At 38.0% G+C, this 21,942-nt stretch overlaps 1 protein-coding gene across 3 annotated transcripts; it reads left to right on the top strand.

Moving 5' to 3' along the window:
* FBXL3 (F-box and leucine rich repeat protein 3) lies at nt 1–21,579 on the top strand. 3 transcript variants are annotated; one of them, XM_082701399.1, is made up of 6 exons: nt 1–1,106; nt 2,338–2,507; nt 5,358–5,706; nt 8,301–8,423; nt 11,602–11,773; nt 19,079–21,579. In XM_082701399.1, coding segments are annotated over exons 2-6 (1,290 nt in total). In that variant the 5' UTR covers nt 1–1,106; nt 2,338–2,505; the 3' UTR covers nt 19,723–21,579. The 3 variants fall into 3 exon arrangements, with proteins under 3 accessions (XP_082557525.1, XP_082557526.1, XP_082557524.1); XM_082701400.1 differs by lacking the exon at nt 2,338–2,507; XM_082701398.1 differs by lacking the exon at nt 2,338–2,507 and having other exon boundaries at nt 763–1,711.
* Nucleotides 21,580–21,942: the final 363 nt, after the last annotated feature.

Below are 21,942 nucleotides of genomic sequence, written 5' to 3'. Positions count from 1 at the left end.
TTTTTTTTAAACAAGTAGTAACTCTGACGACCCAAAGCGTTTTTTAGAGAAATTGGAAAATACAAATATTTTAAGTAGAAAAATCATTCGTAATCCCAACGTTAACACTGCCAACCATTCTTCCCTGATCCGCCGCAGCTTTATGGGTGATGGACACTGGGGAGGGTATGTGCTGTGAACTGGCTAAGACTGACCGTTCACAGAGCTGTACCCCTCAAGCAAATGATACATCATATGTCAAACGAACAACAACCCCTTCTGGACTTATGCCGTGTGTCAGTTTTCAGAGACTGTATTTAACCCTTCGGGCTCCGCGGCGCAGGCGTGGCCTTCCCAAGCCCGGCGCCGCAGCACGCAGGTGAGTCCGCTGTACTCCGTTACAGGTTATCTTTTTGCGGAGATGCAGCTGTGGAGTTGTCCCCAGCTGCGGAGACACTCCTTTCTCCCTTCCTGCTCCACCTCCCTAAACTTTCCAGTTTCAACCGCAGATAGCTTTTCAGCCATCTAGCCCGCTCCAGCCCTCCCACACTGGCTTCAAAACGAAGAATCCCCTAAAAGTAGCAGTAGCGTCAGTGGGAGGAAGACAACAGACTCCTGGCACCCGGAGGCGGAGGCCCCCAGCTGCACCGAGGGTGCGCGCTCCCGGCGGGCGCAGCCCATGGCCGCCTTCCCCCGCCCTCCGCGGGCGCGCCCCAGCGGACACGCGCCCGCTCCCTCGGGCGGAGACGCGCCGGGGAAAGCGCGCGGCCGCGAGCCCCGGACGCCATTTTGGAGTCGCTGTCTGGGCCGAGGCGGTTGGGAGCTACGCGGTGGCCGCGGCTCGCTGAAGGAGTCTTTCGCGGCGACAAGGCATCCCGGAAGGAGGACGCGGGCAGCGCGGGACTGCGAAAGGAGGCTTCTCCTGGGGCAGCCAGAGCCGCAAAGGTGGAGCCGGGTTGGCGCTCGCCGCGGGACCAGAGTCTCGGATGCGGGCGGAGCGCGGCGGGCCGCGGCGGCGGGAGCGCAAAGCCGGGCTCCCGGGGGGCCTCATGTGAGAGCCGCGGGACCAGCCGCCGCCGTCCCCGGAGCCCGGGGTGGTGTGTGGGGGAAGCCGCCCCCGGCAGCAGGTAACGGCGGGAGGGGCAGGGCCCGAGCCCCCCTGTGAGGGCGGGGCTGGGGTGCGTCCGCCGACCTTCGTGGGCGGCAGGGCGGGTAGGGGGCGGCGGGTCCCGGGCGCGTACTCGCCGCCCCTCGGGAGCGTCGTGTGGGGCGCGGCGCCCAGACCTCGGAGCCTGCTTGGGGGCGTTTCCCCGCGACGCCTGCTTCAAAACATGTCAACAAGGCGCGGTGCGTGTGCGGGCTCGGGGCCGCTGTCGCCCGCTTCTGTTACCCTTGGCGGGGATTGGTGACGGGCACCGTGGAGCTTGCGCTGTGCCGGGCTCTTCCCGGCGTGGGCTGTGCCGGTGCGTGTAGTGTGGAAAGCGAGGGGCGTTAAGACGTCAAAACAGACTGCCCTGGGTGGAGCGCGTGAGAAATGTCAGGGAGAGCCAATCCTTGGAGGTGGCGCAGGAGGAGGGGACGCTGCGGCCCCGTAGCCAAGTGGAAAACTTGGCCAACTTGTGATGAGCAGCTTCGCGCCAGCCTTAGGCGTGGGCAGCGTTTCAGGTGGAGTTGCGGACCGAGAACCGGAAGCAGCCTATTAAATGATTGACCTGCATGTCCGAGCTAAGAGGTTAGATTACCATTATTTTGTTGTTGATGATACCCAATCCAGTGCCCCAGATCTTTTAATTAGTTTCTTATTTTTTTCCGCCTTCTTTTGAAATATTTATAAAAATGCCGTCCACTCCGAGTTTCCTGCAAATGACTGTACACACATTGTCACCACCTCACTCTTCCTACCATTTAGTTCCTAGAATTAATCTCTTCCCACTTTTTTATTTCTTGCATTCCTGCCGAAGAATGCAAACTAATTTTGATATTCATGCAAACTAATTTTGATATTCATGCAAATTAATTTTGATATTCATGCAAATTAATTTTGATAATCGTCAAAGCAGAACAGAAACGGAAAGGGAAAGTGATGCCAAAACAAGCTTTTTAGAGCGTAGTACAAATGGGTTTTTTAAATTACTACATGCACAGTTTATTAAAAGTGCTTAATACACATGGTGGACACAGCTGAGTGTTTTCCTCAGCTCTCCTGATGAACCAGTTTACTGCTTCTTTCAGAGTGTATGGAAATATTAATAATTAGTTCAGTAACTCCCTGTGCTCTGCTCAACTGGTCTGTAGTTTTTCCTCATTTTTGTTTTTGTTTTGTTTTGTTTTTCCTTTGGTGCATCATGATAATATCAGTCCCAACAAATGTTCTTGGGGCCTAAGGTGCATGAATTATTTGGGGCCTGGAGAAGTTGCAGTTGGAAATGGAACTGCTGGAGCCCTGAAGAAACCTGATTTTGGTGCTCTGCAAAGTGTCATTGACATTTATTGTCCAGCTTCTTCCTCTGCACTCTTCCTGTTCAAATGTAAGAGGTGTTTTCACTTTGGCTAAAAGAAGGAGATTAATACTCTATTGATGTAAATTTTTTGCAGACTGGTGGATACTCTGAATTGTTTAGCTTTCTTTATACATTAGAGCTTCATGTGTACATAGGTTTAATTAAATACTTTTAGAAGCAATATAAACTTTTTTTGCATGAATAAACGAGATCATCTTGGAAAAGATTGACATTTAAAAATTTTATTAGGTGCCTACAGTGTTCTTTTATTTTCATGCATGAATGAAAATAATACAGAGAACCATTTTTATCAGCATTTGGCCTTGCATTTTTTTCTGTTGCTATATGTACTATAGTTCTGACATATTACAGACTTTTGTTCAGGTATTCATAAACTAGTAAGTGCTTAAAATATACTTTGGCAATCATACAGTCTTATTATCTAGTTCAAGAGATTACTATTCCTCAGTGTTGCATATGTCTTTTTTATATGTTACCTTTTTTTCTCCACTCAACTTGGAAAGATATTGAAACATACTTAAAATGGCTGTAGTGACAAAAGAAAGGAACTATTGTTAGTATCAGCAAAGTGTTAGCAAAGATAATTGTGTAAATAAGGCTGTCATTTTATTTTTGTTTATATATCCCTATATTCTAAAGTAAAATGAATCATTCCATCTGTAAGTTGAATAATTATGGTTTTAGAAGATTTTCTCCAGAAACAGACAATCAGCATTGTATAATAAGGAGTAGTAGTTATAAAGACAGCTTCATTCTTTTTTAAACTCTGCATCTCAAAATTATGAGTAGTTTTAGGCAGTCAGAAGAGAAATTATAAGCCAAATTATGAGTTTGCTGGGTAGCAGACTCTTTGTTCTTTGACCCAAATTTTCTATGCTAAAATTAAAGTAAGCCTCCAGGATAAGGTAGAGCTGAAAAATGGGTCATAATGACAGTGTGACCTCAGCCTCTAGTGGGACATTATTCCTAGAAGAGGTTTTTTTTTTTAATATTAAAGACTATATTGTAAATTATACCCTTTCTCTAAAAGGTATAGTAAATTTCTTTTCTCTAAAAGGTATAATCAGCCTTTTCTCTAAACACATTAAAAAATATATTCTTACATTAACACGCAAGTTTTAATCTTTCATAAAACTACCCTCTTGCCATCACCTGTGTCATTCTGTTTTCTCCTTTCCCCTCCCCTTTTGGTTGTTTACTTTAATTCACATATTTGGAAGTAGGATCAGTGAGGAATGTAGTTCATTTATTGCACATGAGCTAAGACCTGGGCAGATTTTTAATGGCATGAAGGGGCCTTTGCCATTCTGTTTCCTTTCAGCCCCCAGTCCTTTCACAAGTTTTGCTGGCTGCTGGATAGAGAGCGTCTACAGAGACATATTTGGTTAAGAGTCATGCATATGTACATCCTTCATCCCACACAGAAATCAGAAATTCTTGTACACTCCTATACCAGAAGAAGGGAGTTTGGAGCCACAAGCCATTCTTTGCAAAAGCTGTGACTCCAAACCACTACCCTGCCAGAACTATTCTCTAGAGATAAAAATGTTGCAGGCCTAAACTAATAGGGGTACTAATGATTGGTCTGCACTTACTCCTTTAGTTTGGATCATGCAGTACTTATTTTTTAATTTGGAGTACTTATTTTTTAGTTTAGTACTTATTTTTCTGAATAACAAATCAAAACAAGATCTCTTAAAAAAAAAAAAAAGACCTCTTTATCTGATTATACCTGTAATGCCACCACTATTATAATCCTATAATCCTACTATATTATTAATGTAATACAATACAGTATAATTCCGCTTATTATAGTTAATTAATATGGTAAATCTACTTCCAGTATGTGTTTCTCTTACATAAGCATGTGTTCTTGCACTTACTCACACATACTTCATTTGTGTGTCACACACTAATGTCTTTAATGCTGGATTGCTTTCGTGTACCTGAGTTCAGCATTCTCTATCTCTTTTCAAGCCCTAATGCAGTTTAATTCCTCACAAGAACCCTGTGTGTTTTTATCCCCATTTTATAAACTGAAGTGCACAGGAAGGTCAATCAAGTAGTTTGTTTGAGGCCCTAGAACCAGTGAGGTAGAGCTACAGTTCAAAGCCAGGGAGCTTGATTCCAGAGCCCATTCTCTTAATCACGCTACTGTTTTGCAACAATGACTATTTCAAAGAAACAAATGAAATGAAGGTAGTACATATACACAGAATAAATACATAACCTGGTTCAGAAATACAACTTAGGGTAAATATTGCAGTAGTAACTGATATGTTGGAAGAAGAAACCACATTTTGGACCAAACAATGCATAGTAGGGGGGAGGATTTGCTTATTTTAAGCAAAGATTGGGTCTGGTAGTAATGCATATCACAGACTACTCATTGTGGAAAGATCTGGTGGTTACTTAATTCAAATCCTTTCTACAGGTTCTTGGGACTGTCTCCTTAAATTTAAGAACTCAAATATAGCAGGTATCCTTAGATGACTTTTAAGAAACCTTTGGGAAGTGTCACTGTAGATTCTTTTTTATATTCCTTTTAGTTGACTGTAGTTTGTGAAATACAATTCTTGGTTTAGTTTCAAAATCACGATACTTCCCCCCCCCCCCCAAGTAGTATAGTATAAATAGATGTTTAAAAACACCTGTATAGAATATTTAAATAACAGTTGGTCTCCACTGGCATTTTTCATTTTGTTTGATATTCTCCTTGAATCACTGATCCAGTTCTTTCTGCATGTTTGTGTTTCTATTTATGAACATATATATGCATCTCAGTGATAGTGAGTATTGGATTTATTTTTATTCAAAAGTTAAATGTGGAAAAAAATGATGCATTTTTCTGAATAGGATGAAACGAGGAGGAAGAGATAGTGACCATAATTCATCAGAAGAAGGTACTGCAGAGAAATCTAAGAAACTGAGGACTACAAATGAGCATTCTCAGACTTGTGATTGGGGTAATCTCCTTCAGGACATTATTCTCCAGGTGTTTAAGTATTTGCCTCTTCTTGACCGGGCTCATGCTTCACAAGTTTGCCGCAACTGGAACCAGGTATTTCACATGCCTGACTTGTGGAGATGTTTTGAATTTGAACTGAATCAGCCAGCTACATCTTACTTGAAAGCTACACATCCAGAGCTGATCAAACAGATTATTAAAAGACATTCAAACCATCTGCAGTATGTCAGCTTCAAGGTAATACTTTAAATCTTTCTTTTAAAAAAAGAAAAAAAGCATATTTTGTTTTGGCTTTTTGTCCTAAACCAATATGTCTTCCCCTGTCTTTAGAATATTGCCTTTTTAGAGAAAGTTCTTAAAAGATTGAGAATTATAGCATACGTTGGAAGCTGTGAGAAATAATTATTTTTGAGCTAAATTACTCCACTGAGTCATAATTACTGTTGATTTTTTTTAAAAGAACAGAAGTAACTTTTAAATAAGTATAAATCATTTACCAAAGCTGACAGTCACATTGCATTATTGTTAATTTGAGGAAAAAGAAATGTACAATAAAATAAAAAAATGTGGAGATTATGATTGACCAAAACTTAATTGCTATTACTATTTAATAGGGACTGAATTCTGGTTATTGATGGCTTTATGATATGGGATCTTCAAATAAAAAGGAGATACAGAAATACTATGTAAAAGGTTCAGAAGAGTATGTTTTAGAGAGAAATAGGCAAAGGTGTTTGGAAGAATGCCAAAGGGAACTGTTAATTTCTTTTTCGTTGCCAGAAGGGAATTCATGCAGTGACGAGAGAAATGAACTTGGGTGGCTTTTTGAGATGTCTAGAATAGTTTAAGGAATCACAGTGGTTTATAGGAGTACAGAGGCTTATAATGTTTTGTTCTGAGGATAAATAATGGAACGTAGACATATTTACTAAACCTTTAACATACCTGACAGTTGTTGAAAAGGAACACATGGCATACCTGATTACCCATAGGTAGCGGTTGTTAAATAGGTCAGATTTAACCTAGATAAAGCAGTGGTTCTCAACCCAGAGTTCTTTGCCAAAACTAGTCTTGACTGCTCTCAAAATTGTCATTCCTTCTTAGATAAAGATTACCTGCTTATTCTTCCATATGTATCTGAAGAGGAGGAGAGCCGTGGTGATAGGAATGGTTGGGTGCGAATGGTTGGGTGCGTTTGGCTGTCTTCCCAGAAAAATGCGCAAAGGCTCTTAGTCTGCTGGGGATATGATTGCTAGCTTTATCAATGAAAAATAGAAGATGCCTATTAATTGAGTTTTGATTCTAGATAATCAACATATAATATTTAGTGTAAATATATTCCATTCATTATTTGAGGCATAATACTTAGTTAAATGGATGTCCTGTATGTTACCTGGCAGTCCTAACTGAGGGTAAGGGTGAGGGAATGGTGAGAGAATCAGACAAATCCCAGAACTCCTCAAGTGTTGTCCCTCCCCCCATCTCCCCATGAAGAAAGCTCAAGAGCCTTCCTTCGGTTTCAGTCATCTTTGAGTTGTCTGAGAGTATTCTGTCATAAATTTGAGAAAAGATGAACATAATAACATAATCTCATAGATCTAAAAACCACTTCCATCCAGGGGTTGGCTGGGTCAGTGTTACTCCTTTACAGCCATATGACACAGTTCAGCTGTATCCAACTTGCATAACCCTTACAAAACATCTTTCTTGTAAGTTTAAACATTTTTATTAGGGATTATTTATTTTCCTGAGAAAATAATTTCTTATTTACCAAAAGAGCCGTACCGTAAGAGTCTCCTGAGCTCTCCTGATTACATGTGTGTGGAGTTTATCACTAACTAGGCCAGACAGGCGTTAGTAATTATGAGTATAAAACAGTGGTTCTCAAACTTTATGTGTATCATAAACACCGGGAGTGCTGGTTGAGACAAAGATTGCTGGGTGCCACCCCCTGAGTTTCTGACCGAGATGATCTGGGACAGGCCTGAGAATTTGCATTTCTAACTGGTTCCCAGGTGATGATGATGCTGCCGGTCTAGGGAGCACACATTAGGAACCACTTCTGTAGAAATACTTAGTCAAAGAAAAGTACTATAAACAGCTCTGAAACAGTTTGCAGTTTTACAGCCAGCTCTTCAGAACATTTTTGGGTTAAGGTAAGGTACATCATTCTAGAAATGAAAGTCATATTACTTTTAACTGTTCTCTTTTAAGATGTTTTTTAGCTCATGGAACAACTAGAGCTCCTTCTCATATCCCACAGGAGTTTTTGTCCATATTACTCTTCACTAGGAAATGTTTCTGTGTGGGAGCAGCTGCTTCTCATTTGGTTCAGATTTTCATGCTTGACTGGTCAGATGTCCTCATTTTACTTCACATTCATCTTTCTGTTAATATCATTAGTGATGAATCCCAGGTTTTGATTAATTTGAACCTTTTGAGTAAATATTCACTTTCTGGTGCCTTGAAACCTGTGTACCATAGACACTGTATTTGCATGTAGAATTAGATCTATTACCAAATATGTAATTATTTTTCAAAAGCTATAAATTCATGTGTTCCATTAGATTATATATTATATAGTCAGTTAGGAGTAAATCAGCTTAAAAATCAAGTCCTTTATTATATCATAACAAAATTTAAGTCTTGACAGTTGCACTTAAAATTTTTCAAGGAGACTCAGAAAAAGCTGACATTGTACATGAGGGTATATGATTGAAAGAATAAATATTAATTCTTTGTAATGTAATTAATAACTTGCTTTTGTAAAATTAAGATTATGCATAGAAATGTAAATATAGGCATGGCTAAATTATCTGTTCTTTTTTAAGGTGGACAGCAGCAAAGAATCTGCTGAAGCAGCTTGTGATATATTATCACAACTGGTAAACTGCTCTTTAAAAACACTTGGACTTATTTCAACGGCTCGACCAAGCTTTATGGATTTACCAAAGGTATTTGCTGGTTTTGTTACTGGTAGTTACTGCGAAATCGAATGAAGCCCTGCCCATTTCTTGTAGTGACAGTGGGAGTGTAAGAAAAATAGTACACTCATTGGAAAACTGGTTACTGTTTAGATTGTTAGGCAATAGGATTTTTTAAAAAGCTTTTCCTTTTTCTGATCACCTTGTGCTTCTTGGTGGGAAAAGTTAAGAGTGAATAAATTTGCAGAGGTTGGGGTGTGTGGGTGGCTCAGTCGGTTGAGCCTCTCTGCCTTTGGCTCAGGTCATGATCCCAGGGTCCTGGGCTCGAGGCCCCCCATACGGTTCTCTGCTCAGCAGGGAGCCTGCTTCCCCCCCACCCCTGCCAGCCTCTCTGCCTACTTGTGATCTCTGTCAAATAAATAAATAAAATCTTTAAAAAGAAATTTGCAGAGGGTTCAACAAGACATCCTAAAAGAGACTAAGTAAAACTGAGAAGCATATTAGAAAAAAGGCATATAGCAGCTCCTTTTTGGACTTTCAGAGCAGATTGGTGAAATTTTAATCAAAGAAAAGTAGACAATGCCAGTAGTGAGAACAAGTATAGATTAATTATAAAAATCTTCTGGTAATGGGTAAAGATTTATTCTTGAGCAAAAATTAGTACAGCTTGGATTAATGCATAGATTTTATTTAAAGAGAAGTTTTTTTGTTTTTTGTGAAGAGTGAACTATTTATATTTATATATATATTCCAACATAATCCTACATGTAGTTAGATGGTGTCTCTAATAACTAGTCTCTTAAAATAGAAAAAATACATTTTTAAAGATTTATTTAGTTTATTTTTATTTATATTTTTTAAAGATTTTATTTGACAGAAGGAGAGCATAATCAGGGGGAGCAGAAGGCAGGGAGGGGGAGAAGCAGGCTCCCTGCTGAGCCGGGAGCCTGATGGTGGGGCTCAATCCCAGGACTCTGGGATCATGACCTGAGCCAAAGGCAGATGCTTAACTGACTGAGCTATGTAGGCGCCCCTATTTATTTAGTTTAGAGAGAAAGCACATTCTAGTGGGAAGGAGGGGCAAAGAGAGGTGGAGAGGGAGAGAATCCCAAGCAGACTCCTCCCCCACCATGGAACCCAATGTAAAGCCCGATCCCATGACCTCGAGAGCTGAAATCAAGAATCAGATGCCCAACTGACTGAGCCACTTAGGTGCCCCAAGTGTGTGTTTTTAGAAAGGCAATTGATAAAGGTCCCCTAAGTATGTTAGTTAATGTTGGGTAGATTAGCATCTAACAATAATTTGAAAGTTTTTTTTATCAGAGTACACTGCAAACTAAAGTCTAGATATCCATTTAACACACCTAACAGTTTAACTTACAAGGATGATTTAGGAAGAAATTGTATTCAATTGAGTGTGTGTTATAACCCAGGTGGTAATAGAATGGAATATCAGTAAGAAATGTATCACCAATTGATTAAAAGTCTTATTTGATGTTGTTTTTTGAGAGAGTAAGCAGGAGCAGCTGGGGTCAGGGGCAGAGTGAGAGGGAGAGAGAGAATCCTAAGAAGGTTCCACACCTCATGTGGAGCCCAATATGGGGCTTGATCTCATGACCCTAATATTATGACCCGAGCCCCTATGCATCCCTACTTGATTTTTTTAAATGGTTCTTTACATACATTTGAGAGAAAATGTTTTCCTCATTTAAGATAAGGGGATGGGTAAGATATTCTGTTCAGCATTTTAAGAATGTAAGTATGTGAGTCAGAGCACTGTGGTTCTCAAACTTAATGTGCATGAAAATCACCTGAGAAGCTTTGAGATTTTAGATTACTTTCCCTATCCTGAATTTCCCCCCTCCTTTGAGCAGTACAGGAGATTCTGATTAAGTCAGAGTACTGACTTCTATATAGGAAATTATATGTTCTGAATTTATTTTCTATATACCTAATTAAAAAACAAATGTGTACATTAGTAGTTTTTCTTTGGGTACTGTGATGCATCTGGTAGAAGTTCTCCCTGCCTCCACCTTGATCCCCATTTTGGCTCTTGTCAAAGATTGAAATAGGGTGTTTCTATATCTTGGAAATCCTGGAAGAACAGAAAAGAACATAAAAGAAGTTGTATTTGACGAGAGATATATCTGAGGGAAATGGGGAAAGGGCAGTAATACAGTTGTGAGTATGCTAATGACATGTGACTGTACAAGGTAGAATTGAGGTTGATGTCAAAGTATTAAGAGAAGATAGGTCAAAATTTAATTAGTTAACTAGTTATTTAATTGTAGGTGAAAAGAAAGTTAGGGAATGTGATCATGAAAATGGTGTTTCATTGTGTTAGCCTGCCCTCATTCCTTTTAACTGCTGTAGTGAATTTATAAATAAAGCTAAGTGGAGGGTGAGATTGGTTATGTAGAAGATGATTGTCTACCTCTCTTTCCTACTCCTGAATTCCTCGTCCATTGGTTTAGCTGATTCCAAGTTACATACGCTGACCATGCTTTAATTCCTGCTATTCTGCAGTGGTTCCTTTAGGTCAGATTCCAACATAATTATATGTATATAATAAATGCAGTAGTAATAATTGGTACATTTGTGGGGAAATATATTGGAATAAAATAGCTTGAAAATATTGTAGATAATTGAACATATTTAAAGGAGTTTTAAACTTGGAATTTTGTTTAGGTATGATTTTTCCTTATTTTAGAATCAAATTTTCTATGAGCTTTTATATTCCAGGTGAGTTTTTCATAGCTTCTGAGTTGATCTTTATTATAATTTTAATGATTATGCTAATAATTATGAATGTTTTAATGGTCATTATCAGACCAAAAAAATGCAGTTCAGTGTTATAAAACAATGGAATAGGGTTTCCAGATAAGATGATACGAAGTATCTGAGAGGTATTCTCATCCTGGATTCCGTAATTTGTCTTTTTATTCACCAGTGACAGTTGTGATTTAGAGACATGCAGCCTGGGGCTTAAAATCTTTCTTCTACAACTAAAAATCTTTTCCTCAAAGATAACAAATAGTCACCTCTCTTTTTTGCCATATCTCCAACAACAAAGTGGAGGGATGCTACCCCTATAATAGTTATGGAATATATCATTGGGGTTTAGATGGGTCCTTATGTGAATTATATGAACACCCCTCTATTCTCTTCTATGAAGATTGCAACTGTTTTAATTTTTTTTGCTTTTCAGTCTCACTTTATTTCTGCACTGACGGTAGTGTTTGTAAACTCCAAATCCTTGTCCTCGCTTAAAATAGATGATACCCCAGTAGATGATCCATCCCTCAAAGTACTAGTGGCCAACAACAGCGATACACTCAAGCTTCTGAAAATGAGCAGCTGTCCTCACGTCTCTCCAGCAGGTGTGTTGTTTTTTGCCAGATAACATGTTAGTAAAATGTATTGATGCACTTATCAAATTAAAAACTGTGATCATTAACCTCATAGATTGGTCAATATTATTTCATCTTTTTTGGATAAATATTTAATATTAATGTCATAATGCAATAACATAAAGTTTGTGGCATTCCTAACCTAGACACTTAACTTTCACTTATTTTCTACTCTTATTTGGCAACTTGTGTCCAACATGTTCAAGAAAATGGACATACTAAAAAAAAAAAAAGATTTGCCTGAGGTTGCCTATTCAGGTAAGATAGAATTTACTCTAATTGTAGTTGAGCCAGCAGGGTGTAGGTTTTGAATCAGAGCAATTTCAAAATTGCTTTTCTTCTCACTGTGTAGAAGGAGGAGAACTATGCTAAAGTCGCCACCTTAGATTTTGCAAAATAACCCTATTCTTAAGTGGAGTTTTGGAGCTGAGAGCCCATTAAATGGGGAGTAGCATTATGAAAGCTCTTTCCAACTTTTATAGAATTTTCTAAGCATTACTACATTATTTAGTTTGAGGTCTTTTAAATTCCAAATGGTTCGTACTGTAAATTAAGTATAAACTTGCACTTGGTAAATGTGCTGCCGAAGCGAGCACTAAACTTGCACTTGGTATTACTACTCCCTGAGGCTTCCATTCTGACACATCCTCCCACTTTTGACATCCCTCCCAGTCTTTGGGCTGTGTTATTTAGGAAACCTGTTTTTAAGACTGTTAAATCCTTGATGTCGTTGCAGGATACTTCCCACCTTCTTACCATGGCTAAAGCCTGGCTTTCCCCCAAGAAAATGATTTCCTTTTGGATGGAGATTACTTACTTGTTGTCCATGTGTCCTACATGGAGGGTCTTGGTGATTGGAATGGCTAGGTGTATTGCAGTATTTCCCTAGTTGATTCTGCCCCTTCTAGATTACTACTGAAAGTAATAATCTAATAAAAGAGAATTTAAGAAGAATGGACCTTTGGCACTTAATTCTAATGTGACCTTGGTCACATTTTCTGTCTATTTTATAGGTTTGCTGTGAGAGCATGGTCCACATTTCATAGCTTCATAACATACAAGGTCCTTTGTATCCTTACCTCCTCCTGTCTCTTTAATCTTGTTTGCTATTCATTTACCTTCTGCTTTTACTTGAGTCCTACATAACTATGGTTCTTAGTCCCTGTGTGTGCATTAATACACTGTACTTTGTGGAATTCAGTTTTTCTCCCACTTCTTCCTCTAGCTAACTCCAGGCCTGCCTTCAGAATTCTGGTTTTGTTCTTATTTCCTCCTCTCTGGTTTAATTCACCCATGTGTTGTTTCCATAGTATTCTAAACATAACTTACAGTACTTCCCATACTAGACTATACTAAGAGAGCCGTTAGGTCTCTAGTTTCTCTGTGAGACTGTGAGTTCATTATACTCTTTATCCTAGCCCATCTCCTGTTCACTTACTTTTATTAAATATCTACACATCAATTCTGATAGCATGTATAAACTTGTGTGGTCTTACCTAATGGCTTTGGGCAAGTTGTTCGAAAAGGGAAATGAAAGAGAGTACTTGTAATGCTTTTTAATTTAAGAGTATAACCGTAGAGAACTTCACTTTAAAATTTAATATATTTGCATATTTTCTTTCTATCCATATTTTGCATATTGGGACTGTTCTTTTTCTAAGTTGAAATTAACGGCTATTTTCTATTCTTTTTTCACTGAATATTTTATCAGACTTTTTTCCCATTTCATATAGTAATTATAATTGTCTTCTTGCTTGATCTAGGCACCATTTGATACTAGTGACTTGACTGATACTGTATTCTTGATTTTCCTCCTCTGATTTTTCCTACCATTCCTTTTGCTGATTTTTCTTTTCATTCCTTAAATTTTGGTGTTTCACTGTGTTCTGTGCTGGGTCTTTTTTTGTTTTACTCTGCACTCTAGGCTGTGCATGGTCATCTGTGGCTTCAGTTTCATTCTGTATGTTAACACTTCCCAGTTACAGTTACTCTGGAACTCCAGAGCAATGTGTGGAGCTGCCGGTGGCCCAGTTGCTCTGGAGTGTCTCACTGGTACTTCAGACTAATAATGAACTAATCTCTATCCAAATCTCTTGCTTTGTCCTGTGTGCTGTCTCGGTAAATGGTACCATCCATCCTAGTTGTCAGAGACCTGGCCGACATCCTTGATTCTTTCCTGCCCTTTCTTTTTTTTAATTTTTTTTTTAAGATTTTACTTATTTATTTGACAGACAGAGATCACAAGTAGGCAGAGAGGCAGGCAGAGAGAGGGGGATGGGAAGCAGGCTCCCCGCTGAGCGGAGAGCCCGATGCGGGGCTCGATCCCAGCACCCTGGGATCATGATCTGAGCTGAAAGCAGAGGCTTTAACCTACTGAGCCACCCAGGCGCCCCTTTGCTGCCCTTTCTATATCCCTTCAGTCACCACGGTCTGGTGACTCCCATCATTAAAGTATGCCTTGAATCTCTAGGCTAGGGACTGAAGATTTGTATTGATCCCTTCTCCAGCCCCTCATTCATGTTGCTGAAGCCCTAAGCTGCAGTGTGGTGGTATTTGGCATTGGTTTGGGAGAGTAGTTAGGTCATGAGGGTAGAGCTCTCACAAATGGGATTAGTGCCCTTGCAAGAAGAGACAGGAGAGGGGCACCTGGATGGCTCAATGGGTTAAGCCACTGCCGTCGGCTCAGGTCATGATCTCAGGGTCCTGGGATCGAGCTCCACATTGGGCTCTCTGCTCAGCGGGGAGCCTGCTTCCCCCTACCCCTGACTGCCTCTCTGCCTACTTGTGATCTCTGTCAAATAAATAAATACAATCTTTAAAAAAAAAGAGAGGAGAGAGGATCTGTTTTTCACCGTGTGAAGACTCAGCAAGAAGGTGGTTGTCCACAAGTCAGCAAGAAGTACGTTGCTCGCCAGAACCTAACCATGCTATTAACATCCTCATGTTGGACTTGCAGGCTCCAAAACTGAGGAATAAATGCTTATTACATAAGCCACCCTGTGTATGGTATTCTGTTAAGCAACCTGAACTAAGACATTCTACCTTTCTTCATCTCTACTCTTAGTACTCTAGTACAGGCCCCCATCTTTGTGTCTTTATATGCAGTGCCCTCTTTTTTTTTTTTTTTCTTTTGAGATTTACTTATTTTAGAGCAAGAAAGTGACAATGTGAGCATGAGTGGGGTGGGGAGGAAGAGCAGAGGGAGAAGGATAAGCAGACTCTGTGCTCATTGAGGAACCCAATGTGGGGCTCGATCTCATATGACCCTGAGAGCGTGACCTGAGCTGAAGTCAAGAGTCTGTCTGATGCTTAACCAACTGAGCCACCCAGGTGCCCTGCTGCAGTACCCTCTTACAGTGATATCCTAACTTGCAGCCTGCTCTTCTTTAATGGGATTTCCATGTTACAGATAGAATAATCTTTCTAAAATACAAATCTTGATTTTTTTACTCCAGTTTTCTTCACTACTTGTCACTATGCTTTATGTAAGATCTCAACTCCTTATTGAAGCTGAAAAGGTTCCCATATGATCTAGCCCTTGCCTGTATATTGGGTTTCATCCATAAAGTGTTACCTTACTTGCATCACTGTATGTTGAGCTCTTAGAAGGCTTGTGTTTTCTTCCATGTCTGGGTGTTCACACAGGAAATATTATTCACTTTCCTTCTCCCTCACTTGATCTTTCTAATTGTTTGTCTCATTGTGTTAGTTCTAGGAAATTTCCTGGATTCCCTTGTTACCACTCCCAGAACATTCTTTTTTTTTTTAAAGGATTTTTTTTTAAGATTTTATTTATTTATTTGACACAGAGAGAGAGATCATATGACACAGAGAGATAATAAGTAAGCAGAGAGGCAGGCAGAGAGCAGGGAAAGCAGGCTCCCTGTTGAGCAGAGAGCCTGATGGTGGGGCTTGATCCCAGGATCCTGAGATCATGACCTGAGCTAAAGGTAGAGGCTCAAGCCGCTGAGCCACCCAGGCACCCCCAGAACATTCTTGTTTCATTATCTGCTGCCTTCTCTCAGGATAAAGATGTTTTGTTCTACATGGCAAGCACTGGACCATAAGTCCAGTGCTTGCCATGTAGACACTAATTAAATATTAGCCGAACTAATCAGCATTTAGTTACTCAGTATTCTGTGTTGTTGATAAGCCAATGTTAGTCTTTTATAATTCTTTAAAGGTTGGATACTTGTTTCTACATTTTTGCTATGGTTTAAAAAATGAACTATTTTGGCACCTAGCAGCTTGCTTCTACTAATTTCTTCCATAGGACAGAGGGTCTGAATCTTTTTTATGCTTTTTACCGTTTTTTCTTCTAATTGAGTTCTGTGAATTTATATAATACCACCAATAATGAATTTCTGTACAAGTTATAGCATGTATCAGTGTTTAATTTCTTTTTATTGCCAAGTGATACTCCTTTGTATGGATATATACCACGTTTATCGTTCATTTGATGGGTATTTGGGTTATTTCCACCTTGGTAATGTTACAAACAATGCTGCTGTGAAAACTTATGTAAGATTTTGTGTGGACATAAGGCTTAATTTCTTTTGGGTATATACCTATGAGTGGAATTGCTGAGTCATATAGTAATTGTTTGAGTTTTCTATTGCTGTGTTAACTAACAACTGCAAATTTAGTAGATTAAACCAACACTGATTTAGTAGGATCACAGTTCTATAGTTCAGAACTATAGGCCTTGCTCAGTTAGCTTGTCTGCTTAGCCAGAGAAGTTCTTGAGTCTGACTCCTTTTCTGCAACTGGCTAGAGCAAACTCAGCTTTTGAAGGGCTCATGTGATTAGAGTCAAACCACCTAGGCAATCTTACTTAAAGCCAGCTCTACAGTATAACATAACATAATCATAGAGGTGGTATCTTACCACATTTACAGGTTCCAGGTGGTTACATTGTGGAATCTTGGGGATCACTTTTAGAATTATGCCTGCCACAGCTGCTTTAATAGTTATCAGATGGTCTCTCAGTTTCTTTTATTTATATCTTTGGTTACCATTCCCCATTTGTTTTCTTTTTATATTGTTTGTATTTTTTTATATTATTTGTATTTGTTTTCTTTTTATATTGGGCTTTATGAGATTGTAAAGAAGAGATATCAGGTTATCTTGGGTAATGATTTATTTCAAAGTATATACACACCTTATGGAGAGTGGAAACTTTGCCATGGCTGAATGCTGTGGCTGAAAGCACAGGTGTCATTATGTTACATTTTATGTTATGTGTTATGTTATGTTATATGTTATGTTATGGAAGCCTGGGTGGCTGAAAGCACAGGTGTCATTATGTTACATTTTATGTTATGTGTTATGTTATGTTATATGTTATGTTATGGAAGCCTGGGTAGCTCAGTTGGTTAAGCATCTGCCTTTGGCTCAGGTCATGATCCTAGCTGGAGTCCCAGGATGGAGTCCCGAACTAGGCTCCTTGCTCAGTGGGGAGCCTGCTTCTCCCTCTGCCTCCTGCTCCCTCTGCCTGTGTTCTAAAATAAATGAAATCTTTTTTAAAAATTTAAGATTTTACTTATTTTAGAGAGAGTATAGTGGGGGAGGAGCAGAAGGAGAGGGACAAATAGACTCTGCACTGAGCATGGAGTCTGATGTAGGACTCGATCTCACAACCCTGAGATCATGACCCGAGCTGAAACCAAGAAGTAGACACTTAACTGACTTAGCCACCAAGGTGCTCCAGCACAGATATCCTTTATCCCCTCTTTTGTGACTCTTATACTGGTGATTCAGTTTATCTCTTCACTGATTGTATTGCCGATATTCTCCTTCCACTGTGCTGTTAAACTTTATCTTATAATTCCCTCTCTGTTTTGTCACTTCTCAAGCAGTAGTTAAGCACATGAACTTAAGAGTCACTCAATCTGTGTTTGAATTCCAGCTTTGCTGTCTTTAGCTGCATCAGCTTCAAAATAGAAATAATACTTATTTTTCTAGATTTTTTTGAGTATTCATGGGATAGCATATCAAGTATCTGACATACCATAATTACACAATAAATAGTAGATAATGTGATGTGTGTTTTGTTTCTATCCTTGTTTCTAAATACAAGAAATAAATGGTTTGAATGGATCATTTATCAAGTAGTACAGGCTCTCTGTTTGGGGTAGAATTTTTATACTAGGCCATTTCCGAGATCAGGTACTCACCTTTGGTAAGATCTGCTGATAGGGGTTTGGGGCAGTTCTGAAGCACAGTGCCCTGAGTTTAGGGAAACATTTATAGAACTGCTTTCTGGATATGTTAGAATATGTTAGTTATATTTAATATTTCCATATGTTAGTTATATTTAATATTTCCATTCATGTGAATTAGTTACCTTGGACTCATTTATCTAGTGGTATCTTGCACTATTAGCAGTTAAAACTCTTTGTTGCTCACCTATTAGAAATATTTTTTTAAAATTTGTCTAATTTTTTTTTAAGTTACATTGATTCTTTTATTTGGCTTTGCCTTTTTTTTTTTTCTTTTTAATTAGGATTAAGTTTTCAGTTTAAAAAAATGTCCTTTGGCCTCTATAGCAATGATCACTTAACTTTTCTTGGCTTAACTTACAAGTTGGGTGTTAATAATAAGTTTTCTAAAGACTATGGCATTGTCCATGCATAACTAGGGTAAACGTTACTAAGTTATGGAATATTAACATATAGCTAACGCTTGAGCAACATGGGTTTGAACTTTGTGGGTCCACATGTGGTTTCTTGTTTTTTTTTTTTTTCCAATAAATACAGACATATACTATAAATATATTTCCTGTTAAGATTTTCTTAGTATTTTCTTTTTTCTAACTTTGTTGTACGAGTGTAGCACAAAATATATTTAACATACAAAATATGTATTAATTGACTGTTATCACTAAGGCATCTGGTCAACAGTAGACTATTAGTGAGTAAGTGTTGGAGGAGTCAAAAGTTATGCACAGATTTTTAACTGTACAAGGGTCAGTGTCCCTAACCTCGGTGTTCAAGGGTCAACTGTATTTATTAATAATTTATGATGTAAGTTGTTAAGTGAGCTTCACCTTCTTTTTAAGGTATCAGATTTACTGTCTCATTGTTAATAGACAGAATTAGTAATAGGTTTTTGAATATTTGACTTTCTGCTCGTCCAACCATATAACTAAATTGTAGTTTTGTGATCGGAAAATATGTAAGCCTTTATTGTGAGACATGTACTTGATTAACTTTTTTGAACAGATAATGAACTTGTACAAAAATCTGTAAATAATTAGGTCTTTTTTCTTTCAAGGTATCCTCTGTGTGGCTGATCAATGTCATGGCTTACGTGAACTGGCCCTGAATTACCACTTGTTAAGTGATGAATTGCTGCTTGCTTTATCTTCTGAAAAACATGTCCGATTAGAACATTTGCGCATTGATGTAGTCAGTGAGAATCCTGGACAGACACACTTCCATACTATTCAGAAAAGCAGCTGGGATGCTTTCATCAGACATTCACCAAAAGTGAACTTAGTGATGTATTTTTTTTTATATGAAGAGGAATTTGATCCATTCTTTCGGTATGAAATACCTGCCACCCATCTTTACTTTGGGAGATCAGTAAGCAAAGATGTGCTTGGCCGTGTGGGAATGACATGCCCTAGACTAGTTGAATTAGTAGTATGTGCTAATGGATTACGGCCACTTGATGAAGAGTTAATTCGTATTGCAGAACGTTGTAAAAATTTGTCAGCTATTGGACTAGGGGAATGTGAAGTCTCATGTAGTGCCTTTGTTGAGTTTGTGAAGATGTGTGGTGGCCGCCTGTCTCAGTTATCCATTATGGAAGAAGTATTAATTCCTGACCAAAAATACAGTTTGGAGCAGATCCATTGGGAGGTGTCCAAGCATCTTGGTAGGGTATGGTTTCCAGACATGATGCCCACTTGGTAGACTGATGTAGGACATGATGAATAGCACCTTAATATTAAGCATATTGTATTATAATAAGAGTTTATATCCTGTAGTTCTGATGTAATTCTATTTTGTGGCATGGAAATTTGATACCTGCATTGGATATGTAAGGATTGTTTATTGGAAGACCCATGGACCAGTTTTGGTCAGAAAACTTCATCTCTTTCTTCAGCCTAATAGCAGTCAAAGCTCAGAAAAAGTTTTTTAAATGTGGTTCAGATCTGAAAGTAATAACCAGTTATTGAAGATTAATAGTCTGAAAGAAACAAAACCTGTGTCTTACAGTATCTGAGAAGTGAGTACTAATAGGTTTTCCAAAGTTATGTTCTCTATGCATTTTTTAAAAATGTAAACTTGACATTTTAGGGTCTTCAGTTATACATACACCTGTTATAAGGTGTTTACTATAGCTCAGGACAGAGCATTTTGTGAGAAAAATGTAGGATATGTCATATTGAATGAAAAAGATTGGTTGAATGTTTCTGAAATATGTTACAGAGCTGTTTAAAGAGGTATGTATAGGTAATTGGATCTCGTAGACAACTGGAAGTGTCACAGTGGTTATAGAGGATAATAAACAGAGCCAAGATCAAATTAAAAGAAAAAAAAAACAGGAAGGGAGACAGTATTTAACTTTGTATAAACTTTCAGGTTTGCTCTATAATCTGCTAAACCATATAAATTCTCTTCTGTGATGTTACTATGTATGTGACACTTTGAGGCATCCTATGTAAAGTAAGGAATGCTTTACCAGTTCTCCTTGGTTTTGTTTATCTTTGTTTAAGCTAGTTTTGAAATATACAGTAATTGAAATGAAAAGCTTATCTATATAAAAAAGCCAAATTGAAGTAATTAAAGGTAGAACTTTAAAATATTTATAAATTATTTCCATGAAAGAATATTATTCTCCAGTGAATTTTAGTGATGGCTCATTTTTCCATTTTGGAATTAAATAGTTACGTAAGCAGGGCTTTCAAAAAACATAAAAGGAGCACCAGTGTACAGGTTAGCATAAACAAGTAAACTTAAAAGAGGATATATTTAAGTTCATAATCATATTTTTGAGTAAATATTGCTCAGTGGACTGGAAAATTTTAATAGAAAAATGTCTTAAGTTTTGTGATTGTTAATTTGGTTAAAACGCTGTTTTATATTATTTAAGTTAGGTAGCATTTTTATTACTTTCATATGAATAAAAGGTAATCCACACGTTGCTATAAAAATATTAAGTTTGGGGCTACATTTAGTTTTTTGAGGTATTATATAAGCTTTGATTCTGAGCACTAGTGCTAGTAGATACCACCTTTCCTAAGGGAAATTAGAAGTGATTTACCCCAATTGACTAATACAATAATGCTTGAAATATTTGGAAAGCATCTTGGTAATTATGGAAACTAACAGTCTTACAGATCTAATCTATTTTTTAAATAGATTACCTTCCTAAGAATAAAGTAAAAGGTGATTTTTCAAAGTCTTGGTATTCTGGCCACATATAAATGAGAAGAAAAAAGGCTGATCCAGACTTGGAAATTAAAAGCAATTACTGTAATCTTTTCCCCTCTTACTAAATAGTAAATAGCTTTGTACAAGAAATACCTGTGTTAGTGGATGAAGCTTTTTTCCTTGAACAACTTTGGACAATGGATTTGACAGTACATAATGAGTTCTACTAACCAAAGCTTTATTTGGAAATGTACTTTTTTGTACAAATTGAATATTAATGCTTGAAATACTTAAGTCACTTTATAAGCAAAATGCGTAGCACTTACTTTGTTTATACTGTAAAGTATATGTTAAATGCTTTTATCAATTTGAGAATAAAGATAGTTACTAACACTGTTGTATTATTATAATTTTTAAAAACTACCCTAAAATACATACTTGGTTTTCCAACAAGTTAAGCATACAAACTTAGGGATTTAGTTTTGGATTTGTATTTGATAAATACAGTGTTTAATATTAAGTTTATGGTAGAATGACTGTTTTGAAGATGTAGTAAGTTAAGGCAAATGAAATCTTTTCTTGAGATAAACTCTGATGACCAAAGTGATAGGAAATGACTGTGAAATGTCAATTTATTTTTCAAATTGTGTAAGGAAAATGGTTAAATAAAAAAGAATAGACTATGCTTTTAGAAGAATTATAAAACAGGTGTTTTGAAATAGAATTTTTTTTTTTTTTTTAAGATTTTATTTGACA

Source organism: Mustela nivalis, assembly GCF_964662115.1.
Source record: "Mustela nivalis genome assembly, chromosome: 15".
In the NCBI taxonomy this organism is placed as follows: Eukaryota; Metazoa; Chordata; class Mammalia; order Carnivora; family Mustelidae; genus Mustela; species Mustela nivalis.
Note: the sequence above shows the minus strand (reverse complement) of the source record. Positions and strands in the feature narration are given on the sequence as shown.

What these genes read in the sequence shown, in the direction of transcription:
- FBXL3 (XM_082701398.1), top strand. Translation starts at nt 1,683, where the DNA reads ATGATTGACCTGCATGTCCGAGCTAAGAG. An exon ending in CTGCATGTCCGAGCTAAGAG is followed by an intron (nt 1,712 to 5,357) that starts GTTAGATTACCA and finishes TTTTCTGAATAG; the next exon opens with GATGAAACGAGGAGGAAGAG. An exon ending in TCCTCACGTCTCTCCAGCAG is followed by an intron (nt 11,774 to 19,078) that starts GTGTGTTGTTTT and finishes TTTTCTTTCAAG; the next exon opens with GTATCCTCTGTGTGGCTGAT.